This window comes from Nymphalis io, chromosome 25 (assembly GCF_905147045.1).
Source record: "Nymphalis io chromosome 25, ilAglIoxx1.1, whole genome shotgun sequence".
NCBI lineage: Eukaryota > Metazoa > Arthropoda > Insecta > Lepidoptera > Nymphalidae > Nymphalis > Nymphalis io.
Window position 1 is genome coordinate 4,108,379 of NC_065912.1, and position 26,082 is coordinate 4,134,460.

At 34.9% G+C, this 26,082-nt stretch overlaps 1 protein-coding gene across 1 annotated transcript; it reads right to left on the reverse strand.

Annotated features, from left to right (window-relative positions):
• Window positions 1-19,251: 19,251 nt before the first annotated feature.
• Window positions 19,252-24,304, reverse strand: LOC126778206 (uncharacterized). The gene is made up of 2 exons (XM_050501681.1): window positions 23,905-24,304; window positions 19,252-20,196 (listed from the first exon to the last, which is right to left on the reverse strand). The coding sequence occupies exons 1-2, from the start codon at window positions 24,248-24,250 to the stop codon at window positions 19,277-19,279; spliced, it is 1,266 nt and encodes a 421-aa protein (XP_050357638.1). The 5' UTR covers window positions 24,251-24,304; the 3' UTR covers window positions 19,252-19,276.
• Between the last annotated feature and the right edge of the window lie 1,778 nt (window positions 24,305-26,082).

The window sequence follows — 26,082 nt, forward strand, 5'->3', positions numbered from 1 at the left end:
GCATTATTAAATAGCTATTAAGTATTATTTACATTTTTTTTATTTTTTGTAAGGGTGATAATAATATCCTGGGACATTATTCACACACGGCCATCTGATCCCGAACTAAGCAGAGCTTGTACTATGGAAACCAGACAACTGATACTACATATACTATTTTTCTTTTGTAAATACATACTAATATAGATAATTACACCCAGACTCACGACAAACAGACATGTTCATGCGCACAAATGTCTGTCTTGGGTGGGAATCGAACCCACAACCGTCGGCGTGAACGGCAAGTATCTACCAACCACGCCAACGGCCTGTCATCGTATACTTATTATTCGTCATTGAATAATTATTTAACTTTTAAAATTTTAATGTCACATTTATACTTACTAATTAAATATGGTTATCGTAAATCAATTATACAATTTTTTGTATTGGTTCAACACGTTTAAGTGTCCTTTTAATTATCATTAATAATATAACATTCGCTACGTAGCACTTGTTTTTACAAAGGAGTTTAAATATTAGACTCCTTTGTAAATATAGCGCAATTATTTGAAATTAAGCAAAAATACATTAATATAAAAAGACAAATTAATATAATACAATCTTGGCTATATTTCAATTTCAAAAAAGATATTTTAATTTTTAAAAAACAATTGGAATTTTCATGAAATAATGGTGGTTCTAAAAGAAAAAATTAACATTGTTGACATTTTACAGTTGAAAAAAAATTATAACATGCTTTTAAACGAAATTGTAATATAATGAAAGACCTAGTTGGAACGGATATAAGCCAATGAGAATTGCCTTACGTATCAACTATCATTACGAGTCGTTTGTCTCTATGATTGTAGACACTTAACTAGTTACCAGATGTAAGATGTTGTTAAGACGCAACATGTCAATCGTGGGAGCCCTCATCAACGGACCTCTGTGTAACACTTGAGCTATGATAATCGAACTTCTTGAAATTAATCATAATTATTTCTACAAGACGTTTGTAAGTTTTATTTAGGTATCTATTTATTTTTCTACGGCCTTATAATCGCGGTTTAGGAGCGTTTAGTTAAACATTGATTTCTCTCTTTCTATCATTATTAATTTGACATTCGAAAGAGGAAGACTCAGCATTGTTTTAAAAATTATCTTCTACACAAAATTTGTGGTGAAACTGCTGACTGAATTAATAAATTTATAATGAAAATAAGTCGCGTCCTTAATTGCTGAACAACTGTCAACAATATTATTAGGTAAGTAGGTATATCATATTTAAAAGAAAAAGTAAGGCAGAAAATATTTGTATTAACATGGAATTTTAATAAAATGTTAGGTTTTTTTGGAAAAATTTAACCTTATCATACATCACCTCTTTTGCTAAACGAACATGATTTTTTTTGTAACCTTTTAAAATGCATAGCTTAATATTTAGCGGATTTTTGAGTGAAACTCTATTCAATATTTTCAGTCAAAGTATTATTAATCTGTGCCTATAGCAACAAGCAGCAATATTAAAAATATAGACGAACACTCGACATCTCATTATACCTACATAGCATACATATGTAATATGTACACTTTAATTGACGTTGTAGTAGTCGAGTGGTACAGATAATATAATAACGAGATGGGATATGCCCACAGATAATCAATGAGTGGAGTGTCAATTTGTTTAAGCTTCTTTGACTCTTTATGGGCCGGTTGATAATGGGCTTAGTGTTATATATTAATGTCAGTGGGAAGATTTCATGGTAGCCTTATAGAGAACTTTATTAGGTATGTACTTAAAATATACAAGATAAAAACGTGCCTCCAGCTCAGTACATGTGACATTAGTGAATTGGTGGTGCCTTAGTGTAAGGTATGGTTAATATATCTTACACGGCGAATGTCTTGGGGAGGTGATAACCAATTAACATCAGTTCGTACATTTGTCAGTCTGCTTATATATTTCAATCTTTTTTATTCTATTCCCTTACTTATTTTTAACTTTTATGACGCCCATAACAATTTGAAAGGCTGTACACTAGACACAATAGCCAAGTAATTATTATTACATCTGTACATATTTATAATTTATCTCGTGCTTGACGGTGAAGAAAAACATCGTGAGGAAACCTGCATGTGTCTAATTTCATTGAAATTATGTCACATGTGTATTCTACCAAACCGCATTGGAGCAGCGTGTTGGAATAAGCTCCAAACCTTCTCCTCAAAAGGGAGAGGAGGCCTTAGCTCAACAGTGGGACATTAACAGGCTGTTACTTTAAACATATTTTTACTGTTCCAAAAAGTTTCAAAATGCGTTCAAAACATCTCTTTTTGCGTCTATATTACGAACGACGGTTATCTCTAAACGTCCAAAGTCTCATATTTTAAACCATGTGCTATATGTACTTTATATATATGTATGTTTTGTTGACATTTTTTCCCGTACAATGAAACCGATATGATTGCAATAGGCAAAATTTCACGATTCGACTAACAGCCCTTAAAAGCAGAACCGGAGTCAAGTGATTGTTTATAGGGAGGCAAATCTGTGTACAGAGCGTAATCCATCACGAGGATTGATGTAGACTAGGAGTTAATTCCATTTTTTTGTGTTTTTTTATATAAGGCAAAAGCTTAAATAATAATGTCATCAAAATATTATAAAGCCTACGTTCTAATAAAAAAGCATAGTTCTAAGCATAAATTCTACTTAGATTTACCGGCAAGGAACTCAGTGATTACATTTTTTTTTGTACACAATATACATATAAATTATTTGCATTAATGTTTATTTGTTACAGAACATTTTCATTTTTATATGTTTTAGTAGTATATTAAGGCAAATGTAACGCTGTTAGATTGGCATTGCAACAAAAATATAATTTTATACTTTGTTATAAAGTAATGCAATTTATAATACATATATTTTTAATTGAAATTCATATTTACTTCTGGTAGGGCTTTGTGCAAGCTCGTCTGGGTAAGTACCACCCACTCATCAGATATTCTACCGCAAAACAGCAGTACTTGTATTGTTGTGTTCCGGCTTGAAGGGTGAGTGAGCCAGTGTAATTACAGGCACAAGGAATATAACATCTTAGTTCACAAGGTTGGTGGTGCATTGGCGATGTAAGCGATGGTTAATGTTTCTTACCACGCCAATATCTATGGGCGTTGGTGACCACTTAATATCAGGTGGCTCATATGCTATTCTATAAAATAAAAAAAAAATGCTCGTCCGCCTGCCTATTCTATAAAAAAGACAACCAGAAATTAATAATAATTGGAAGCTACGAAAGAAAACGAAAAAATCGTTTAGGTTAGAGGAGAAGAGCTTCCAATTCAAATTAAAATGGCACCGGGCTCCTAGAGTAGGTGTAGATACGTTTTTCGACATTGTTGATTCGGGTCCCACTCTATTTTGCAATACAACACTTTAATGTGCTTACTCTTCGTTTATCTTTTTAAAATTATTTCTATAAACAAAAGGAGTTTGTATTAATAAATGAAATCATGCAATCAATACATGCCTATAAAAACGATAATGATTTTTTTTAAATTATCAATCGTAAGAATTATAATTCAATACGAACTATCGAATTATTATTTTTACAAACAACAAAATCGTTTTCTTTTATTTTCTGTTCACCGAATCATAGAGAACTCTTGATAGATAATTAACAACAATGGTAGCAAATTTTAGCATCAACAATATATTGAGTACATAATATGTACAGTTTTATATGACGGGCCGGCTGGCGTGGTTGGTAGGTTGGTAGATTGGTAGGCGGCCTTTCACGCACCCAGGACAGACATTTTTGTGTATGAATATGTCTGTTTGTCTCGAGTCTGGGTGCAATTATATATATACTTAAGTATGTATTTACAAAAGAAAAGAGGTATATGTAGTATATCAATTGTCAGGTTGTTAGTTTGGGATCTGATGGCCGTGAATAATGTCCCAGGATATTATTTATTTATATACTGAGTTATCGAAGTATTTCGAAAAATGTCTTTATTGTAATTATTATGATGATGATAACGATGTCCTCCTGAACAATGTCGGCCACGGTAGCCAATCTCAAGACAAGCCAACTGCGCAGGACATATAGTGCACAAGTGTATACGTGTATTGTGTTTTGTGCCCATTAATATATATAAGCTGTAAACCTTAAAATGATTCAAGGTACTTTCTTCAAGGTAAAGAAGACAACGACGCAGAAAATATAATATTGCACAAGTGTGTGCACAAACACATGTGCGTTCTCTATTCCGTTACTCTAAGGGCGTAAATGTCTAAGGGCGTTTGGTGGCTACTAACCATCAGGTGGCCCATATGCTTGTGCGCCTTCCTATTCTATAAAAAAAACTCTTATAATCGGTAAAACATGGCCGGAAAAAGTTCAGACGCAGAACCAAAAGCTTTGCGTGCCGTCCAAAGCACGGGACCAACGACGCATACTTATTAAGCTAATAAAATATTTCTAAAATATTGAAGTAATCAGTGAATTTAAGTAAACCTATGAAAAAATCTGAGGGCCGAGATGGCCCAGTGGTAAGAACGCATGAATCATAACCGATGATCGTGGATTCAAACCCGGCCAAGCACCACTGAATTTTCATGTGCTTAATTTGTGATTATAATTCATCTCGTGCTTTACGGTGAAGAAAAACATCGTGACGAAACCTGCATGTGTATAATTTCACTGAAATTCTGCCACATGTGTATTCTACCAACCCGAATTTGAGCAGCGTGGTGAAATAAGTTCCAAACCTTCTCCTCAAAAAAGGTCTTTTTTTGGGCTAAAGCCCCGCATTGAGACATTCACAGGCTGTTACGGTTACGGTATGAATAAATTATTATGCAATTAAAAGCCCTTTAATTAACACGAACTCTGTATAATAAAAAGCGTTAAATGTCTTCACGTGCCGACTATTTGTTTAACTCAATTTTAATATCGCATTACATGTCTTTTGAAAAAAAAGCGCGACACGAACCGTAAACTGTTCTCAAAGTTTTATTAAAAATATTAATTGATATTAATATAAATGCGAAAGTAAATCTGCCTGTTATGCTTTCACGGCTAAACCACTGAACCGAATTTGATGAAATTTGGTTTGAAGCAAGCTTAAGCCCCAAGGAAGGGTATTTATTCATACCAGACACTTTTGTCCCGCCCACAACATGCAGGGAAAGCCACGGTTGGCAACTAGTTTTTTATATTGTTGACGTTTGAACTTAAAAATAACAAATATATTTATTAAATATTATAATTCAGTTTGGAATAAAATCTTTTCTCAATTACTTTAATCAAGAAACTACAACATTTAGGCACTCACTGCTATAATGACTATGATATTCGTAATACAATATTTAAGTGTATTATTAATATCGATGGAAATAAAAAATAACTCGAATAATCCATACATTTAATTGTCATCTACACATTAAATTGAACTACGGGACTTTATGTATAAGCATTATGATTCAGGGATTGTCCAAAATTATATATAATGTGTTTGTATAAATGTGTAACATCTTTTGAATTTGAAAATGGAATAGTAAACATTTAGATAGCGCAAGTATATTTAATGTAAGTATTTTTTCGTTTTCAGTGTTGTTTTGTTTATATTTAACCAGGCCCCACTGTGGCCCGTGTGTGAATGGTGGGGGGATGTACCTCTGACAAAATGTATGCATTTTAAGAGTAGTTAAAACGTGAAAGCGTAACAAACAAATAAACAAACTAAATTAGATAATATTTGTAAGGATATCATAGCAGTGTTAAAGTTTGAAAAGCCCTGGCTCACCTAATGCGGTGCGAGCTGTTAAGTAATAGAGCGCCGGATGCGTCGCGTAAATATTGCGTACAGTCGCCTCAGCACAGAGCCTCGAAGACTCTACAATAAGATTTCACACTAGTCTAATCTAGACATTTAAATATATAAATACACACTTTGACAATAACAATGTAAATAAGAATACTAAATGTATGTCGTGTGTATTTGAAAAAATTTCTCCTGTTTGTAAAATTCTATAAACGCTACAACAAAGCACACATATATAGATCAGCAATTCGTGGTAGAGCTCTGTGCGGGTCTCTTTGGATGGTTACTTTCCATCCATTTATAATTGTTCTGCAGCCAAACATCAATACTCTATATCATGCGCATAGACAGTGGTTTACAATTTTTCATTAACCATTTATTATTAAGTCGGCAATTTTTCTTTCTGGCCACTCTATGGTATTTAAAAACAGCTTTATTTTTAATTATCTTCAGTAAATTATTTACAAAAAATATATAATACTTTAATCATTTGATTAACGCAATTAATGATAAGTTATTAAATATTTGAGTGTTTAATGGAAACCTATTATATTTTATAAAATACTTTTTATTGCGTTTCTATTTCTTTCCACTTCCGCTCGACAAGCGCCAATAAATTAATCAGAATTGCGTTAGAGACGTCAATCGCTTGTCCATACATCGTTTCCATCATACATCATCCTATGCTTTTAAAATGTTTTATCACGGAATTTTGATCACTACGCTCTATCAAAATGGGTATATTATAAATTCGGCACACCGTTTACGCGGTATATACTAAAAAATAATGTAAGCAAAGCGTGTTATTTTCGAACTTTTTAAAATATAAATGAGCCTCATTGAGGACGGTGCGTTCAATGAAATTGAAAAAAAAAAGTAAAAATAGTGTTAATGGACTCACGGAACCATTTTATGGGGTATTAAGCGAAGGAAGTGCCTACACAACCTTTTTATCTGGAAGTTTTACGACGAAATAGGTTTTATATCCATAATTACGCGTTTAAAATGTTTGTAAAAGAGAACGGACAATTTGATAGAAGTGCACGTGTGTACGGGGTTAATAGAAAACAATGTACTTGTTTAAGCATTTTACAGCCCTCTGGTTTGCGGAATAATGGCTGATGCATTAAAATACATGATTATTCATTAAATTTAACAACCGTAATACGTGTTTTATAAGAATTCACCGCCTACACGCTCTTATTTGTAAAACACTATTTTGTGAAAAAATAGTTTGATGGTTTAAGCGATCATTATTTTAACAGACTTTAAGAAATGTTTACCTTTTCGTTTGTTTTTTGCTTGTTCGCACCTTAAAATACGGTCTCCTGGCTTCAATAATGACCACTTAAATCGAAATAGATAAATATTATTCGTATATAATTATATTCAATAATATTTTTTCACTTTCAGAAAACAAATCAAGTTGAAACAATTATTTATCTGGCTAACATTTTTACCTCAATATTAAAAATGAAGAGATGACCCATTGAATAGAATATGTACATCTTAAGAAAGCATGGGTTCTATATGATTGTGACGTACGCATATTCCTTTATGTAATTTATACCCAAGTAAGCAATAATAAGTTTTAATGTGCTTAAACTAAATAAGCATATAAATTTATATGGTGCTTACCAATGAAGGAAAATATCCTGAGGAAAAATATATAAACAAGATGAATGATAGCAATGAAATGAAGCGAAGGAAGTAATACATCAAGCTAGTTTACGCTTACGATTACTTGAGAACTTTTGGTTTAAGTAAAAATACTATTTGCAAAATTATGCCATTAAATAAATCCTCAAAATTCTTAAAGCATCCTCAAGTCGACAATTGCATCAATCAGACCACCAACAAACATCCCTTAGACAATCGGGACTCCAAAGGAAAGACGCTGTGAAGTGACCGCGGGGTGGTCGCCGCCGTCTCGACCGACCCCTACTGTTGAATCTAATTACGTGAGATACGGGTGAGTTTGAGAATGTAGTTAAGTGAGGATTCATTTTATCGGTTGACGAAATCAGTTTTAATTATTACCACTGACAAAATTGAAATTATAATTGCAATTGTTTTTTCTCAAGGAAAATCTGAAATAAGTAGCCTTAATAGATTCGATTTTGAAGGCATAACTATTCCGTTATTCGAATTTTGTGTTCAATCTCAAATGATTCGTAATTTTAATGTTTATAAGTTATAGACAAATTAAACTGTTTTGGAGGCAGTTATTATTAAATGTACCAATTTCAGTTGAAAAATGAAATGAATAATAAAAGCTACGATGGGAAAATTATTCCGAGTTTATATTTTTTATGTTCTATGTTCTAAATTATATATAAGATTGTCATATACGTAGTAAGTCTGGTAATCAGCAGTCACCAGTGGTAAGGGATATCACTTGCATAAATATGGTACGCTTTTTTTTGCGTCGCGACTCCTTTTAAGCTGTTTTGCCTATTAGTTAAGTGGCGTGGCGAATTCTCTACTAATTTGCTTTTTCAGACGACCATTTTTTGTTTAAAGGGGTAACGTTTAAAAGCTTATATTGAGTAGACTCTATTAGCAGGCATACGATTTATGATATTTTAGATAACTGGAGAACATATGCAAATACAAGAAAAAATATATGTTTAAAAAATGGCTGAAATATTTGTAGACAATTTAATAAAAAATAACGTTATCGCTGATACTGAATCTACGGTTTATTATATAAATGTTACATGATCGTGAAAATTAAAAAAAAAATGTTTTGTCATTGTCTAAGCAAAATCGTTGAGTTGCATCAAGATATAAATAAAAACAATTTTTTTGTTTACAATCTTCGTTCTTAAAATAAAAATAAAAAAACAACAAAGACATTTAATAGCCTGTTAACATTTGCAGGGCATTAAAATCCATGCAAATCTTCGATGAGAACCACCAGTATCATGTATCCGTACCAAATGTTATGCCATAAACAAGATGATGGGAAGGGAGTCATTACAACGCGTAATTATTGCGATTGTTACTGACTCATTATGATTGTCATGTGTGCCATTAATAATTCGAATTACACAGCAATCAGTGAACTTTACTAAATAAATAAATAAATTATTGACTTTACTTTTATTTATTGTATGTTCAAATTTTGAAAATATTTTTTAATGGCAACAATGGTTTTGACATAAACTATACTACCGATCGATGTTGTTTTGATAATTTTGCGTTAACTCTGATTGTAGAAACGTGTTTTCTTATTATTATTTTTTATTAATATAAATTAATTTTATTACCAAAGATAATTACACAATTATTATTATTACAAAAGATAACTGTAAATTTTTTTTTAAATCAAATTTAAAATTTAAATTTGTAAGTCAGTTTAATATAAGTTTTTTTATTCTTGCATGTTATGGAATGACATAAATTCCTTAATTGCTGTAATATTCCATATTATATGATTTTATAAATCTTTAAAAAGAGCTACTTGAATGAACCTTTTTTCATATACAATAAAATTTATTTTTATTATTTATTACTCAATGAAATTGTTATCTAACATAATTAAAATATCCATTTATTATGGTTGAACTAACTAATGAAGACCTGTGTGTGCTTCTTATAGAAAAATATTTTTAGTAAATAGCTTATAAAACCTTTTCGCTTCAAATTAACATCTGTGGCACTGTATATTCGAACGATACAACTTTAATAAATGATAAAACTTAGAAAAGATATATTATATAAGATATACCAATATATCATTGGTTAGAGTGTCACACCCACAAAAGCAACCAACAAGCTTTATACATGTTAAAATTTAATTTTGTAAAATAATGATTCAAAAATGTTTTTAAGATTATGAATGTGTTGATTGTTTTACATAATAATTATGTACTCATGACCAAATTAGCCCAGAGCGGCTATCAACGAAGACCAGCAAACTGCGCTGGCCATATTGTTCACAAGTGTGTGCGCAAACGGAACGGGTGCACTCAACCATTTCCTGAATCTCAACCGATGGGACGGAAAATTCGACACAGCCAGAAAGAGTTCAGGCGCAAGACCAGTGTAAGCCATTACAACTTCCAGAATCCAGCCTGCTACTGAGAATATCTCAATAAAAAAACCTGATAATCTTTTTATTGGTATCCAAGCCCAATACCCCGGGATCTGCGGTATTACAAGGTTGTTATTTTACTGCTATTTTTATACATTGAGAAAGGTAGTCACGCGCTCTGGGGGAGGGGTACCCGGGTTTTTTAGCGTTGAAAACAGGGGTACCCGGGTAATGTGTCTGTCCTCCTCAGGATAATGTAATCACTCGATTAACAAGGCAGTTGACATACTATTTTAGACTTACTGTGAGCCTAGGAGTTACATAGAACGATTAACGAATTCGTTTGTAGGAAACACTTAAATGTATGGAAATTATATAACTATATAATCATTGAAACATTATTCGTAAGCTATAATAAATATCTGATTATTCATTTGTATTTTATTTGAATGCCAAATTTGGCTAAAAGCTTTGAACTTTATCTAAACAGTCCCTAGCTCTTATATACATGCAAATACCGAGGTAGTTTTTATATAAGTCACCATTCAAATTAAATTTTAATATAAATAAAACCTACTGGATATGAAAATAATAATAAATAATAAATGAATTCAAGAAATATTAAAATTCCAAGTCCATTTTAAGTCTATAAATAGAGTCTATTAACGAATCTCTCTAAATTAGTGTTATACAAATGAGACAGTTAAATACCGCTGTTAACCCATCCGTAGCGATGCGTATTTGTTTACCTGACGACATTTCCGGCGCACGTGCTCCGTAACTTGATGCACTGCTTGTTAATGTAGTGCTCATTAATAGGGATGAACTTTGGGTACACCGATAATTTTTTTATTTATCTATTTTAATATAGATTTTAGAGACATCTGTAACTATACTTTCAAATTATATTTTTCAATTTCTATAGAGAATATGCTCTCTAAGTTAATGACTTTGATTGAATTCACTAATTTCTGATTCTTTATGAGCAAATTATTTAATTACGTTAAAAATAAAAGATATTATGTATATTATTATATCAATTTTATAATAACATAATTATTGAAGAATATAATACATTAGAGAACAGTTATTGTAATTAAGTTATTTATGTGTGTCCCTGAGAATCCGCATTACATTTTTATCGATTAAAACAAATGTGCAAAATGACATGGAACACATGATGAGATGTCGATTTTGCAAAAAACTTTATCGATATCGATAAACTGGTCATGCCTATTCTTCCCAGTGAGGATGAGCGGTAATGCAGTTAACTGTTTACTGCTTAGTGCCCGATATCTGTAATTGTCGACTAATTCCTCCTTAAGTTAAAGGAAGTGAAGATTACGACTTGAACTGCTTGAATGAATGGTAAAGAAGAGAATGAATTGTTAAAAGTAAAAAGGTGATTAACAATCAATCAATTTTTATACTGTATTTGATTAAATAGCTTTGTTAATCGTTAATCCCCCTTAAGATTATTCCTCCGCTATCCAGAACGGTAGTTTAGATCTACATATGTACCTTTCTTAGTTACTTACCTAATGCTAAAGGATTTATTCAAATTGAACTGTGGGCTACTTCTACTTATTTGCGATACGTTCACGATTCTATTCCTCATAAAAATAAATTTCAGCTGAATTGTAACTGGGTAAAAAGACAAATTTGAGGTTTTTATAAAATCTGTTTCAACGCTGGATGTTAAATGTACAATTAATATATAGAAGATGATGTAATTGATTATATTTATAGCAATTACAGGTACAAGGGACATAACATTAGTTCCCAAGCTTGGTGGCCCAATGGTGATGAAACTGATGGTTTCTTTTCACGATGTTTTCTTACCGCCGAGCACCAGTTAACCAGATATATATATATATATACAGTTAGTGCATTATCACCTAGACATAGCTATTCAATACGTTAACAGAATTGCATGCAAAACACGCCGTATAAGAAATATTGCATCCGAAGTAAAAAGAGCAATTTGAAGTTCGTACGATCAAAGTGCAAGGGAAGCGTTATCCGTGGACGAGTCTTAGAAAATTCTTCGAGCGGAAGTCGCAGCTCGGAATTTTCATAATGTCGCCTTACGACGTATTCATATGATAATCTGCAAGAACACGGACGTTTTATATGGAAATGGACTGCTTCGTTTATGAATAAATCTTCATAATAAAATTGTAATTGGCCTTCTTCGTGTACAACTCGTGTTTATTTATTTATTAAATATATTTAAATTATATAATGTGTTTTATAGAATTATATATTAGAATGAAGACAGAATATGGGTAATTTGTCACCTTTGTCAATATACATTGCCAATAAGAAATATATACAATGCTATTTCCATTGTAAATTATGTAATGTACAATGTAAGTTCTAATGGCCTTTATGCTTCTCATGAGACATATCCATGACACGAATCAATCAATCTGGAAAACAGTCATAATAAATAATGGCGTTAGGTAAGGTAAAAAAAACTGTCTACAAATCTCCCACTGCTAGCCAGACTTTCCTTGAGGTGAAAGTTTGGAGCTTATTAGGTTAGTAGATATATATTAGAATTTAATGAAACATGCAGGTTCCCAAGCGATGTTTCACAGCAAAAGATGAATTATTTGTAAACATATAATATTAAGCATATGAAAAATTAGTGGTTCTTATTCGGGTCAGGAATTAGAAGCCGCTACCTGTACTTCGCATAAGATTCACGTGTCATATTCACTGGGCCATTAAGCCTCTTATTTATTTGAAATAAAATATATTTCACTTTCATCCCTTATAATGGTAATGGTAATATTTTTTCCATAATATAATTGCTTAAAGTAAAAAAGTGTTTTTCATCATTTTATTTAAACCGTAAAAATATCAGTATTCAAAAATCGATAAGACATAAAAGATTTCATTAAAATATACCTCCCATTTTTTATATAACGTATTATTTAATTTATTAGATAATTACTTAAGTTTATAGAGGTTTAAAAACATAATTCAATTATAATATTGCCTTTTTAAAAAACGTAATACTTGATATATATATAACAAAATGACTAATATGTATTTAATCAGACTTTAAAGTTTAAACCTAACACTTGTTACAAAATATTGTATAAAGAACAACCGTTTTCTACATTCATATGTGTACAAGTACACGTAATGTATTCTTCTACGAAAGTGTACTCCACAATTTTCAACTGTTAGCACATGCAATTTGCAAGGCGGTGATTTTGCGAGCATTCTTCACCTTCCCCCGACTTGAGGACCATTGCAATTACGGATTTACTCTTACATCTTTGAGGGTGCTAAGTTTAATTTACTCAGCTGATCAGAATCTATTTATAAACTCCAAGAAACTTCATTTATCATTTCGAAACAGATGGTCTTATATTCGATTTTTCAAATGTCACATTACATACTCATAGGCCGATTTTTTTGCTTATAAAGCGACATTGCTTTTTTGTTTCAAGCAAATGGTTTAATTTTCCGTTATGTATAGAAATGACCGGTTCTATACATTTGCACATATGGGTATTATTTATTAATTAATATTAATTGGGTAATATATATTATTTTTTTATAGAATAGGAAGGCGGACGAGCATATGGGCCACCTGATGGTAAGTGGTCATTAAACGCCCTTAGACATTGGCATTGTAAGAAATGTCAACCATCGCTTACATAGCCAATGCGCCACCAACCTTGGGAACTAAGATTTTATGTCCCTTGTACCTGTAATTACACTGGCTCACTCACCCTTCAAACCGGAACACAAAAATAACAAGTACTACTGTTTTGCGGTAGAATATCTGATGAGTGGGTGGTACCTACCCAGACGAGCTTGCACAAAGCTCTACCACCAGTAAAAGTGTACTATTAGTTATTATCAATGTATAAACATCCAAAATCTTTCTAATCATTTAATTTTTGAAATACGATGTGTGAAAAATTAAGATATGCAAATAAAAGAGTAGTTTTTCTTTTGAGTTACTTAGAGAAAAATGATAATTTAAATTATTTCAAATGTTCATATGATTATCGATTATCATTTTTACTGCAACCATACTTGTATTATTATTTTTTCGACCTTTAGACAGAGTAGCAAAAATTGTCTTGGTCACAAGCTGATTGGCATCTATGTATGTAAAAATTGTGTTTGATTATATAATGAGTTGTGAATTCACTGTCTTGTGTAAATACATATTTATGGTGTAGGTACAATATCAATTAGTTTTATATTATAAAATTCAAGTAGACTTAACGATAAATGAATATATTACACACTAAATACAAATAAATATATTAATATATACCATCATCTATAATATATATATACATAGGATGCTAAAATCCGCCTGGCTTGTTACCACCGTACGCATGGTGAAAAACTCGTGAAGTGGCTTGCAGCCGCGTTTCGAGGTCAGCCAGCGTACAGCCAGAGCCCGAGCGAGTATTGCCGCGATGGGTGTTGGTCCGGTTGGAGACGGCTGTTGAACCAATGCCGGGGGAAACTGTATTGACCTGCCGGTCAGGGAGACCCGAAGAAACGGCTGTTCCGCTGGCCGCCCGTGGCATAGTACAGGGGCCCGAGCGTGCCTAACCAGCTCGTGAGGCTGCCCCACCAGGCCACGCATAATCTCGGGGTGGACCGTCGTGCCGGTTGGTGACCGGTAGGTGGGGTCCCGGCGGCCACTTCCGGGGGTTTCGGGGGCCCTTCCGTCCGGCGGGTCAGTGTATTTTTCCTTTTGGCAACCACTTGGGGAAACACGCCTCCACACTTTGCCCATCCCTATCGTGGCAATACATCGCTCGCTTCACGTCTCTTTTCCATTTAATTTCTCCCAAATGGCGCAACAAAAAAGAAATAACGGTCGTACAGCGGTGCTCACCCCCACCATACCCTCGCTGTTTGAGGTCGAGTTCTCTAACATCCGAGGACTCCACACTAACCTCAACGCTGTCCACCACCATCTCGAGACAGCACGGCCAGCAATGTTGTTTCTCACGGAGACACAAATACTCCGTCCTGCCGATACCAGCTACCTTAATTATCCCGGCTACACGCTTGAAGAATCCTTCAAAGCGAAAGCCGGAGTATGCTTGTTCGTCAGGACGGATGTTTGCTGTCACCGACTGCGCTGCTTGGAGGACCCCTCCTTCTCCATGTTGGTGGTACGTGTGGACCTGGTTCGTCAGAGCCGAGTCTACGTGTGCCTCTACAGATCCCACAATGGTGACTTGGAGACAAGCCGACTATTTGACCATCTTAGTCGGGTGGCAGATGCTGCGCAAGAGCAATTTCCTAACGCGGAATTGGTGTTTTTGGGGAACTTTAATGCTCACCACGAATCCTGGTTGAAATCCCTCAAAACTGACCATGCTGGAAGGACTGCTCATGCTTTTGCTCTCACACATGACTTGACCCAACTGGTTGATCAGCCCACCAGGATCCCAGACATTGATGGGCAAGCACCTTCTCTACTGGACCTTCTGCTGACTTCTCACCCGGTGGAATATCAGGTTGTGGTTCAGGCTCCTCTTGGCTCTTCGGATCACAGCCTTATTTCTACCAGAGTGCCACAGGCCAAGCTGCCGCCACTAGCGGTATGCAAACGTCGCGTTTGGCACTATAAGTCGGCGGATTGGGATGGTATGCGCGATTACTATGCGTCGGTCCCTTGGAAGGAACGTTGCTTCAGTGGGAATGACCCGACAGCTAGTGCCGCTGCTGTTGCTGGCGAGATCATGCTGGGAATGGAATACTACATTCCTAGCTCAGATCTCGTCAGTAGGAGTACGCGTAACCGTTGGTTCACTCGTGAATGTGCCGATGCTGTATCAGCTAAGCAGGCGGCATATCGCAAGTGGATCAACGGCCGCATTAGCGGGGCATCTAACATTGACTCACTGAAAGCAAACTATAATAAAAATTCCAAGTCCTGTAGAAAGGCATACACGAGAGCGGATGCACACCGCATTGTACAGATTGGTCATGACCTTGTTTCGCATCCTAGGGGCTCCCGTAGCTTCTGGCGTCTGACCAAGTCTGTGCAAAACAATTTCTGCCAACCTTCGCTGCCACCGCTCAGAAATCCGGACGGATCGCTAGCTCACAGTCCGCAAGAGCAAGCTGATCTCCTGGCTAAACTCTTTGCCGACAATTCCGTCATCGATAATTGTAGTGCACTGCCACCTACAATACCTGCATGTGGCCATACGATGCCTGACATTAAAATCAGGCAATGTGATGTGCGTGCGGAGCTGCAATCACTTGATGTACGGAAAGCTAGCGGTCCCGATGGAATACCAGCCATAGTGCTGAAGAAGTGCGCAGCGGAGCTGTCTCCTGTGTTAACGCGCCTGTTCCAACTTTCTCTCTCTTCGGGAAGTGTGCCGGAGGCTTGGAGAAGAGCTAATGTGCAAGCGGTTCCCAAAAAAGGGGATCGGTCTGACCCGGCAAATTATCGGCCAATAGCTATCACCTCAGTACTTTGTAAGGTGATGGAACGGATTTTAAACAACCAACTGATCCATTACCTAGAAGATCACTGTCTAATTAATGATCGTCAGTACGGGTTTTGACCAAAACGGTCCACAGGTGATCTTCTAGCGTACGTAACACACCCCTGGGGTGAAGCTATCGACAAGCATGGAGAATCGTTGGCTGTCAGCCTCGATATCTCCAAGGCTTTCGACAGGGTCTGGCACAGAAGTCTTCTCTCCAAGCTACCGGCATATGGTCTGCCTGCTCAGCTATGCACCTGGATTGCCAGCTTCCTACACAAGCGTAGCCTTCGTGTTTTAGTAGATGGTTGCGCTTCACAATTCTATGTAGTGAATGCTGGGGTCCCCCAGGGATCTGTGCTATCTCCCACACTCTTTCTTTTGCATATCAATGATATGCTCTCCCTTGGGAACATACATTGCTATGCAGATGATAGTACAGTGCATGGTGGATACCACGGACGCGCAGTGGCTGGGCGGGCGGAAACTGAGGAGAGGCGGGAGAATCTTGTCATTGAACTCGATAGGACGTTAGATCTCATCGCCAAATGGGGCTCTGATAATCTTGTTGAGTTTAATGCCAAGAAAACACAGGTATGCGCTCTCACGGCGAAAAAGTCAACATTTTCCCCTCTTCCCTCCCTCTGTGGTACTCCGCTGGTGATGCAAAGCAAAATCGCCATGCTGGGGATTGACGTTCGCTGCGACCTTAGTCCAAGGGATTACATCGAGGCTGTTATAAAAACAGCTTCACGGAAACTCGGAGTTCTGAACAAGGTGCGGCGCTTTTTCACGCCACAACAACTGTGCCTGCTGTACAAAACACAGGTACGGTCTTGCGTGGAATATTGCTCGCACCTTTGGGATGGCTCCGCTAAGTACCTACTTGAGGCCTTGGACCGGTTGCAGCGACGTGCCGTACGCATTATTGGCGACGTAAAGGTCACAAACACCCTTGAACCTTTACAATTGCGTCGTGAGATAGCAGCACTGAGCGCTTTCTATCGACTGTATCACGGCGAGTGCTCTGAGGAATTATTCTCTCTAATTCCTGCTTCCCCCTTCCTTCTTAAGTCCACGCGAGCTGGTTCTCGATGTCACCGCCTAACTGTGACATCAATTCCATCGCGAACAAAGAAATTTGGCAACTCCTTTCTTTGTCGCACTTCCAAAAAATGGAATTCCTTACCAGCTCACGTATTCCCCTCCTCTTACAACCCGGGTTCCTTCAAACGAGGCGTGAAGAGGCATCTTGCGGGCCGGCAAGGCGAAGGCGGCTAGTGCAGAACGTTTTTCCCGTCTGTACTGGCCGTCGTCGCGTTTGGACTCTACTACCACTAACCATCAGGTGGAGTAGAGTCATTTGCCCTCCCGGCGATATAAAAAAAAAAAAAAAAAACATTCAACTTACATAGATACAAAAAATATATATATATATACATACATTTAAAATAAATTAAACTTAAGTGGAAAGAAAGTGTTGCTTAACTCTGATTTTAAACGATCTTATTGTAACATTATTATGGAAAATATTATCTGGAAGAGAGTTCCATAGGCGAGCGGCAACAACGGAAAACGAGTTACCAAAGGAAGTAATAAGATATATACTTGATACTTTCTATTTACTTTATGATATAATATCTTATATCATAAAGTAAATAGAAAGTATCAAGTGCATTATGTTTGAGAAAAATATGCATTAAAAATAGCAAGTTTCCGATTCAGCAAAGATAATTTACACTCCTAAAATACCGTAAATTCGATTAATTAATAATTCGAGTAATTCGATATTTAATAATATTCAAGGAATATCACTTTTATATTGTAAGTATAGGTACAGCATTATGATAAGAATCGTGTAAAACCTATTTGTTGAATTTCATCGAGAGTCAATTTTATTGCTAATAGCTAGTATTAGTATATTATTATTTTTAATAAATACTTATAAATAAAAACTTTTTATAACAAACTTCTTTTATTTCATCCAAGCAGACGATAATACTTAACGAAGTATGTGCTAAATGACAGGTTAAACACTAACGTGGAACTAGTTTGAAATTAATTTGCAATATTTGACTCATACATACTAATTGAATGATGAATTTAACATAGTTATTATGTAGACATAGTTATTTATAAAAAAAATATGGTGTTTTTTGCTCAGTTCATCTTTATAGAATCTACATTTAACAAATATGTAAAGTAATAACGCAAAGATCCTACTCGAATAAATTATATTTTGTATTTCATCTCGTGCTTAACGGTGAAGGAAAACATCGTAAGGAAACCTGCATTTGTCTAATTTGTATTCCACCAACCCGCATTGGAGCAGCGTGGTGGAATAAGCTCCAAGCCTTCTCTTCAAAAGGGAGAGGCCTTAGCCCAGCTGTGGGACATTAACAGGCTGTTACTGTACTGTACTGTATTTTAAATTATTTGTGAAAGCGGCGGAGGGGGTTTTGGTGCTTAATTAAAAAAAAGTAAACTAACGATATTGCGTTTATTAAACTTTGGTATCTACTACGAAATCTTTGTACTATTTACAATTCTGACAGCTACGAGTAACATCTTAAAAACAACAAAACATTATTTACAATTAATTAAAATTAACAATAACATTATGAATAAAAAAAAATCTCATCAACATTCTTTGGTTTGACTTACAATTTCTTTGGTGTTAAAAGTAAATATACTTTAATAGAAAAAATCTTTTAAATTGTTGCTTCTTTTAAGTCTTATAAAATTATCTTTAGTATCGAAATATGTACTGGATCAGTTGTAATCAATTCCAATATGTTTTTTGACAATACGAAGACTTGAATTCCAACTGTTTCTCTTTTAAATGTTTCTTGGATTCTTTTAACCTTAATTAATTAATTAGTGTACGCTACAAAATGTATTACTTATGAACAGTGAATGGAAATCAATTTTCTACTTCGATATTACTCGCCATACTCTCGTTGCTGTTTTCATTAACTTCAACAGGAGCTTTACTTTTATCAATAAGTCTCTCATCCTTCATCGAACTCTCCCCAAATTCTTTAGGCTCGATACATGTTTCGTGAGCTCTATCCGCTTCGCAGGACATGGGCATCCCGAACGCGGGATGACCAGGATAATACATATATGATAACGGTATATTGGGATAGTTTACCCCTAAATGAGGTCCGTATAGAGATTGCAAGACCGCTTGATTATACGATTCTTGTAAAAGCGCTTTGTATTCTGGATTCTTTGCGAAATCAACGCCATAAACGCCTGCAAAATGTTTTAATATTGGTGATCCTTCCAAGAGGTTTGGAGGAGCGAACAGCGCTGGATTTAATGTTTTGCCGATCATTGGTGCTTGGTATTTTATGTCTGGTAAACTCGGTTGTCCGTTGTTGTTGACTAGGACTTTTACTGCGACTTTTCTCGCATGGTTCGCAGCGGCGGCTGCTGCAGCTAGCATGCCGCTTTCCTGCATCTGTAGCTGTTTTCGTTTCGTTTTGTACCGACGGTTCTGGAACCAGATCTTCACTTGTGTCTCGGTGAGCTTGAGGCTCACCGCTAAGTCGGCTCGTTCCGGACCGGACAGGTATCTCTGCTGGCTGAATCGCCGTTCCAGTTCGTAGACTTGAGCGTGCGAGAAGGCGGCTCGTGACCGCTTTTTCCGGCCACCGTTCTGCGAGTATTCGATAGGCGTGTAGTTCGGGGAGTGCATTATTCGGTGATCTGGCGGCGGGGTGGCGCACTTCCTCTCGTAGTGTAAATTGAACGGCTTGTACCCGATGTCGGAGTTAGGGGACGAGTTAGAGCGGCGTACGGGGGAACCGGTGTTTGAGGACCTCGAGTCGTAGTCATCTATAACAAATGAAAAACTGTTTAGTATTGTGGTATCTGTACACGAAAAACCCTAAAAGTGATATCTAATGATATAGGTTATATCATTTATTTAAAATACTCTGAGTCTCGATGGCGTTCATATATTTTATTAAATTAATATAATAATAATAAGTAGTTAACATAACGATTAACATACAAATTATGTATATTATATAATTAAATCACGCAAACACAGAAACACTTTACTTAACATCTTACAGTGCCAATGTCTATGGGCGCTGGTGACCACTTATTGTCAGGTGGCCCATATGTTCGTCCACCTGCCTATTCTATAAAAAAAATAACGTTGCTTAGCGGGTGATTCATTTAATGCTTCTTTCGAATGTCTTCGTTCTTCTTTCAAATCTCAAATAAATAATGAGAGAAAAAGAGGAATCAATGCTTAAGTAAACAGCCGCATACGTTTATAAGTGAATCCGTTAAAGGTTATTTAAGACGCATCTTAGTATTGAAACCCATCCTTAGGCTTATAGATCTTTACCTGAATATTTTAATAGGTTTTCCTCAGCAAGTCGGTCACCTGATGGTAAGTCAATACCGCTCATAGACATTCGTATTGAAACAAATATGAACCATTCCATACATCGCCAATGCGCCACCAACCTTGTAAATGTTATGTCCCTTGTGCCTGTGGTAATATTGGCTCACTTACCCTTTTAACCGGAACAAATCAATACTAAGTATAGCTGCTTGGCGGTGAATAGAATTTTATTATGATTAGTGGTACCTACCCAGACGGGAGTGCACAAGACTCTACCGCCAAGAGAATGTTTTTGTTTACTCTCAAGCAATAAATCCGTTAAAATTAAACAAATGTTATCACCGTTATTAACAAAGGTATGATGTTTTCATATAATGTGACTTTATGGTTTAAAAAAAATCAAATCATTAAACTGCGTTCACAGTAGCGATTAATTTAACATAACACCGCGTCACGCCATCCGCGTATAAAGACGGCTCCACAATGGATCCATTACGCAAATTGTCGTCGGTCATTAGAGAAAGGATGAACGTTGAAAAGGTCTAACCGTATTTTTGCGTGCGATGCCTATTGTTATTTCTTTGGATAACTTTAGTTTATGAAGGAATCATTATAAATGTTTTAAAAATTAACTGTTATTGTTCAGTATTTTAAATATGACTGGGTTATATAGTGTTGCTATTATTTACGATAATTTAATTGTATAACTGTCATTTGTCTCCAATTTTTGTGTAATCAAATTTTTTCTAAACATATTACATTTTTTTACAGATAACACAGTTTATTAGAACTTGTAATAATTCAAATCACGAAACGAACGAAGCGACGTGCCATTATTAAAAATATGAAAAAAAAAAAAACTTATACAAAGGAATGGCTTACAGTTTTATGATCGATATTTAAACAATGCTACACAATTCCAAGTTAATGTGCCCGGCACGTGGCACTAACTTGTAATTACTTAATAGAACGGCCGGGTAGTGCGTTTAAGCGTCACTTACAGTGATGAGGCGTTGTAATAGTAATAGCAAGTGGAGGGACGTCGCGGAATGACACCAGTGTGGACTAGCCATTATCTACGTATTGTTGGTGTCGTAATTGTTGCCGATTTGAATTCGGAATGGGTTCTTTTTTTAAATGTTATGAAGACAGATAAAAGCGATTTGGTTAAGTTTGAAACGATTTAATTAAAAAGTAAAAAATATGTATATGATGCGTAATTAATAAGTAAGTATATAATATAATAGTAAAATAAAAAATGATAATTAAAAATAGAACTAACTTTTTTAATTATCATTTTCTGCTGTTAATTTTTAAAATACGTAGAAAAATTAGTTATAAAATCAGTATGTCAATACAAATATATCAAATATTATAATGTGTACTAGTATCATCCCGCGGCTACGACCGCGTGAGAGCGGCGGTGCTAGTTACCGTATGTTCTTTTTATACCCCTCCTAAAAAAAAAACTCTCTTTCGCATTTATAATATTAGCAAACATTGTTTTAAGTTAAATAAAAACTGTCAAGTTCGTTTCTACTGCTTTAAAAGATTCTTAATGGCTAACCTCAATAATGGGTATTTATAAGTGCGAAGAGACATCACGAAGCGACACCATTATATGACATTGCATTTGCGTTTTTACCATTATGTCCACAGATTAATAAAAACTGTAATGTCAATTTTAATAGGCATCGTATTTAGAATACATATTAAGCTTTTTTTATGTTATAGCTAGGCGGACGGGCAAATGCCTGTAGTTGAACTGGCTCACTCACCCTTCAAAACAGAACTCAATGCTAATAATTGCTGTTCAGCGGTAGAATATCTGATGAGTAGGTGGTACCTCTCCAAACTTGCACAAAGCAACCTACCTACCACCTAGTACTTTCATAACATAAGTATTATAACACTAACTATAAGGTAATTAGATTTTATTTTTTAACTTAACTTTAGTTTCGAGATCGTGGTATTTAAATAGCACATATTATGAATTTGATGACCCTTTATATAATTAACAAAAAAAAAAAAAATCTTATTCCCTAAAACTGTGTAAAATGTATATAACGACATAATAAAAATATAGGTACATATTATCCCAATGGCAAAATGTAAATATGAAAACAAAAAAATCGGATATATATCGTCCCTTTATAGTATAGTCTTTGCTCTTCTAAGATTTGTCGACTGAGAACTATTTGAATAAAATTATGTCTTATATACTTGTAATCATTAACCGTCTTGTCTTTCTTAAGCCTTCAATTGTTTCAGGATGGAATACCTTCACCTTTGCTACGGCGTTGTCTAAACCCAATCCGAGAACAGCCACTCACTTACCAATCAGTTTACCAATAACAAGTAATATTTTAAGGCTTGAGTACGCTGTACATGCACAAGGGATGTAACATCTTCATTCATTCATTTTCATTCCATGGTTGATGACGTTTTTAAAAAGTGGTTAATACTTCTTACAAGTAAGATATCAGTAGGGCTGTTCTGTTAGAACAATTTCGGACAGAAAACGGTCGTCAATGTCAGAAAGTGTTATGCGACATTGATCATAATAATAAAAACATTTCAAATACACACGCATCAAAATGGTATATCACTATGAGTTGTCGACATTTCACGTGTGGGTAATGAAGTGATTTTAAACATAACTCAGATAGAACATTTAATATGTCTTCCTCAAATAATTAAAAACAAAATGTCTTGTTTTACTTGTGCAAAACTCCTTGCTTAAAAACATCTAATTATAAGGAGAATCACGATAACACTTATTGTTGTAAGATGACTTAACTTCAACTTGAATAAATACGTACTGCTATTTTGTATATACATTTACTAATCTAAAGTTGTCAGCAGGATAAGCCTGCACCTTATTGGAAATGCTATTATGATGATTATTAGATACACACACTTATAAAATAACGAAATAAATACTCTCGAACTTATAAAGTATCCTCTCCTTATTAATTGACAAAAAATGTTAATATATAGTATTATATAATATGCTATATATTATACAGTCAGGTACATAATAGATTATTGTTACTAAAAGCAGATGCTAACGATTAATCGTACGAATAACACAAGGACGCTAGAAAGTAGCCTTTTTATTTAAATAATATTTTGCAATCATTTTTGCTTAGGTATATAAAATTTTAATTTAAAATAAAACATACCTGATAATTCCGTGACCGGAAAACTATTCTTCCTCGACATATCCAAAGCGCCATCGTCTGCATAATCACGAAAATTACAGTCATCGTAATATTTCATACTCTTTTCCATGACCTCCTTTTTCGTATAATCATCCTCTTTGGTATAATTGGTCGGCTTGTTTAAAAAATTCACTTTCCCGCCGAAACCGTTCGACGAACAAAACATTCCATTTTCAAAATCGCACTTCGTTTCATTTTCCTTTGTCAAAATATCGTTTATCGAGAAAGGGGTCGTTAAACTCAAGTTTGTCTTCTCACAATCTTGTAAAGTCAGGGAATTCTTGAAATTTTTTAATTTCGACTCCATTTTTATTTCGAACACATTAAATTTAAATATTTCACGGCGCGTCCAAACTCGTCTCACCGCAAAGCGTTCTCCAAACGAATAAACTTTAGGTGATGAATTGCCCGCCTGCTTGACGAGCGCTTAGCCTCCGAAAGAGATAGAAACAGTCCACTTTCCGCTATGGCATCGAGGGATAGAAAGTGACAGCGACAGTTTGGGGCGGTCGTTTTTTAAAAAAGCTTCTAAAGTAGCGTAAGTAGTGGGGATCGTTGAGTTTTTCTTGAAGATGTTTACATGAATTCAATTTGATCGCATTGGTCTTAAGCGAATTGTGCTGCATCATTGTATTGGCTGTTGAAGATATTTTCATGGTTTAGTTTGGTTATTTTAATAAAAATAAAATTCACATCTTTCAGAATTTTTATGAAGTAATGTAACACTTTTTTTAAAATCGTATTTGTTAATTATTGGCGATGTTTTATGGTTTACTTTTTATTTCGATAACAACACATACCTTCTCTCTATTCTAAATTCAAAATATAAGTCACAAAAAAATAATTAAACTAGAAGAAACAATAGAACTTTTTTATATTTTGATCTTCAACATCTCTAATTGATTATATTATACAAGATATTGTGCGTAGGTATATATACCAACTTTATAAGATAAGGCTTATTATCTTCTGTTTGTATAATACAAATACATTATAAAACTGAGATTATTAAATAAGATCAGTCATGTTTTCAATCATGTTTTCTTGTTCATGTAAAGTGACATCAATTCCATCGCGCACAAAGAAATTCGGCAACTCCTTTCTTTGTCGCACTACCAAAAAATGGAATTCTTTACTAGCTCACGTGTTCCCCTCCTCTTACAACCCGGGTTCCTTCAAACGAGGCGTGAAGAGGCATCTTGCGGGCCGGCAAGGCGGGGACGGCTAGTACAGAACATTCTTCCCGACTGTACTGGCCGTTGTCGCGTTTGGACTCTACTACCACTTACCATCAGGTGGAGTAGAGACATTTGCCATCCCAGGCCATATATATATAAAAAAAAGTGTATGATTAAAAATATTATTAATTGTTAATAAGAGCCATAAAATATTTTCCCATATAATTTTTATAAAGCTTAATTATTAATTTTTTAAATAAAGCTTATTTCCATTTACATTTATTTATTTAAAGTCTTACATAAACTGGTTACAAAGGAAAAACAAAAATGACTTATCTAATAATTGTCTTGAATCTAATGTTTGGGTATGAATTAATAGATGTCTGTTATTTTTATCTTAAAGTTAGTAGTCTCCCTTTAATCATTTCGATCAATCTTTAAGGTCTCAGAAGATTACTCAGAAGGTAATCCTCGTTTTCAAATTCATTACAATCCGCTTAGTGGATTTGCTTAATTATGACAAACACTAACCAGAGCTTATAAAATTAATCTGATTATTAATTATATTGCACGCGCCAATTCTCGATAATATCTACTTTAAAAGACCACGTACAAGTCGCCCAACATGCTCGGGCGTCTACTGTTAACACGTCGCATCAATAAGTACTCGAGAAGTGTCTATCCGTCTCTTTCGCACTTACCGTGTGCAGCCTTCGCCCTTTGCGCGTTATCCCTTTCTGTCATTAGTTCAACATTTAAATACACCAATCAGGCGCGCTGAGAGATTGCGGTCGGCCAATAAAAAAGTAGGTGAGTGGAAATGTCAACATAAATTTTCTTTTTAATACGTCAGTTCGTAGCGTTATCGTTTTTAGTGTGCTGAGAGGAAGTTTATGAAGTCGTGATATTTTTTTTTGTTTTAGTACAAAATTTTATTTATGGATTATTTCATTGCAATTAA